At 42.5% G+C, this 2,479-nt stretch overlaps 1 protein-coding gene across 1 annotated transcript in view; it reads left to right on the forward strand.

Moving 5' to 3' along the window:
* Positions 1-2,479, forward strand: part of Ube2g1 (ubiquitin-conjugating enzyme E2G 1) — a 10,288-nt gene that overhangs the window by 3,238 nt on the left and 4,571 nt on the right. The window contains exon 3 of the mRNA XM_013013153.1: positions 1,180-1,277. Within this exon, the coding sequence (XP_012868607.1) occupies positions 1,180-1,277 (98 nt within the window). The remainder of the gene's footprint in view (positions 1-1,179; positions 1,278-2,479) is intronic.

Consider the following 2,479-nt stretch of genomic DNA (forward strand, 5'->3'; position numbering starts at 1 on the left):
GCATGCAAGGCAAGCGCTCTACCACTGAGCCACCTTCCCAGCCCACACTTTCCTGTCTTAGATAGCATCAAACCATGATCCTTGGATATCAAGCCTGCTGAGTAGCTAGGATTACAGTCATATGCCCAGCTCCTAAAGGGAATTTTTTTGTATGTATGTATATATTGCCAGTCCTGGGGGCTTGAACTCAGGGCTTGGGTACTGTTCCTGAGCTCAAGACTCTTATTCTACCATTTGAGCCACAGCACCATTTCTGGCCTTTTCTGTTTATGTGGTACTGAGGCATCAATCCCATGCATGCCAGGCAAGCACTGTATCACTAAACCACATTCCTAGCCTCCTAGAGGGAATTTTTAAGATCTATTTTAGTTGGTTTCCAATTGAGATTCCACAGAGTACTTACTAAGAAAAAGATGTTTGTGACCCTAACTGTATGAATGGAGACTGGGCACTGTACCTGAGCTCTTTTTTGCTCAAGGCTAGTACTCTATCATTTTGAGCCACATGATGCTGCTTCTGTTTTTTTTTTTGTTTGTTTGTTTGTTTTTTGTTTTGTTTTGTTTTTTTTGGTAGGTCATGGGGCCTGAACTCTGGGCCTGGGCACTGTCCCTCAGCTCTTCAGTGCAAGGCTAGCCTTCTACCATTTGAGCCACAGTGCCACTTCTGGCTTTTTCTGCTTATGTGGTGCTGAGGAATTGAACCCAGGGCCTCATGCATGCTCTGGATTCCCTTTTTATCAAGCCAGTTCACATTATTTGCTTCCTTCAGAATTTCATAAAGTGATTGATAGTTTATTAAAGAGGCTGATTTGAGATAAATTATCTGCAGAGAATCCAGATTACTCATGTCCTGTTGTTTTATGTTTTTTTTTTTTTTTTTTTTGTTGTTGGGGCTTTAACTCTGGGCTTGGGCGCTGTCCCTCAGCTCTTCAGCTCAAGGCTAGAGCTCTACCACTTGAGCTACAGCGCCACTTCCGGTTTTCTGGTGGTTTATTGCAGATAAGAGTTTCTCGGACTTTCTTGCCCAGGCTGGCTTTGAACTGCGATTCTCAGATCTCAGCTTCCTGAGTAGCTAGGATTACAGGCGTGAGCCACTGGCGCTCATCTTATGTATTTGTTTTAATAATTGTATACTTACACACAAGGACTTACATGCAAGAACCTGTTTTTGTTTTTCTAGTGAAGGTGGTGTTTTTAAGGCTCATCTCACTTTCCCGAAGGATTATCCTCTCCGGCCACCTAAAATGAAATTTATTACAGAAATCTGGCATCCAAATGGTAAGTTTTTCTTTCACATTTGCATATTTGAAATGTCATTAACAATTTCAAATTTAGTAAGAATGATGTAGTTTTTAGTGAATTGTTCTGGAATTTTCCTTTAACTTTTACAGGGTTTATTATGTAAACATGGCCTTATATTAGCTTCTTTTTTTATTTTTATTTTTGTGCTGGTCCTGGGGCTTAAAACTCAGCCTGGACACTGTTCCTGAGCTTTTTTTTGCTCTCGGATAGTGCTTTACCACTTGAGCTCAGCTCAAGTTAACTGAGGAGAAGAGTTTCAAGAACTTTCCTGCCCCGGGCTCACTTTGAACCATAATCCACAGATCTCAGCCTCCTGGATTATAGTCATGAGTTACTGATACCTCTCAATATTAGCTTCTTTTATTTGGGGGAGCCAGGATGTACTGGGGTTTGAACTTAGGGCTTCAGCCTTTGCTGTGCAGGCACTCTACAATTTGAACTATTCTGTTGGTTACTTTTTGAGATAGGGTCTTAATTTATACCCAAGCTAGCCTGAGTGATGGTACTCCTGTTTGTGCTTTTCCATGTCACTGTAATGATGTGTATGCACCACCATTTCCAGCTGTTGGTTGAGTTGAAGTCTGTGAATTTTTGTTCTAGTTGGTCTTAAATCTTAGTCATTCAATCTTCAACTACCTGAATACCTAGGATTACAGACTTTGAGTAACTCTGCCTTCTGCTTGTATTGACAGGAGCATTGTCAGGGATCACATGGAATAGGTTATTGTGCCGTCTACTACTATTCAATTTGCTTGTATTAGGTATACAGAGGGGAATTTCATTGTTAAAATTCTGCATGTTGGGGCTAGGAAGGTGACTCAGTGGTAGAGTGCGTGCCTTGCCTACATGAGGCCCTGGGTTCAATTCCTCAACACCACATAAGCAGAAAAAGCTGGCAGTGGTGCTATGGCTCAAGTGGTAGAGCACTAGCCTTGAGCTGATTAGCTAAGGGACAGTGCTCAGGCCCTAATCTGAGCAGTAGCCTTGATCTAAGGGAGCTGAGGGACAGCTCTCAGGCCCAGAGTTCAGGCCCATGATCCGACCAAAAAAAAAAAAAATCTGTATGTTCCAAATCTGACTCCTGGCTGAGAAGGTGGCTCAGTGGTAGAGCGCTTGCCTTGCATGCCTGAGGCCCTGGGTTCGATTCCTCAGCACCACATAAGCAAAAAAGAAAAAAG

Source organism: Dipodomys ordii, unplaced genomic scaffold (genome assembly GCF_000151885.1).
Source record: "Dipodomys ordii isolate 6190 unplaced genomic scaffold, Dord_2.0 Scaffold19, whole genome shotgun sequence".
Lineage (NCBI taxonomy): Eukaryota > Metazoa > Chordata > Mammalia > Rodentia > Heteromyidae > Dipodomys > Dipodomys ordii.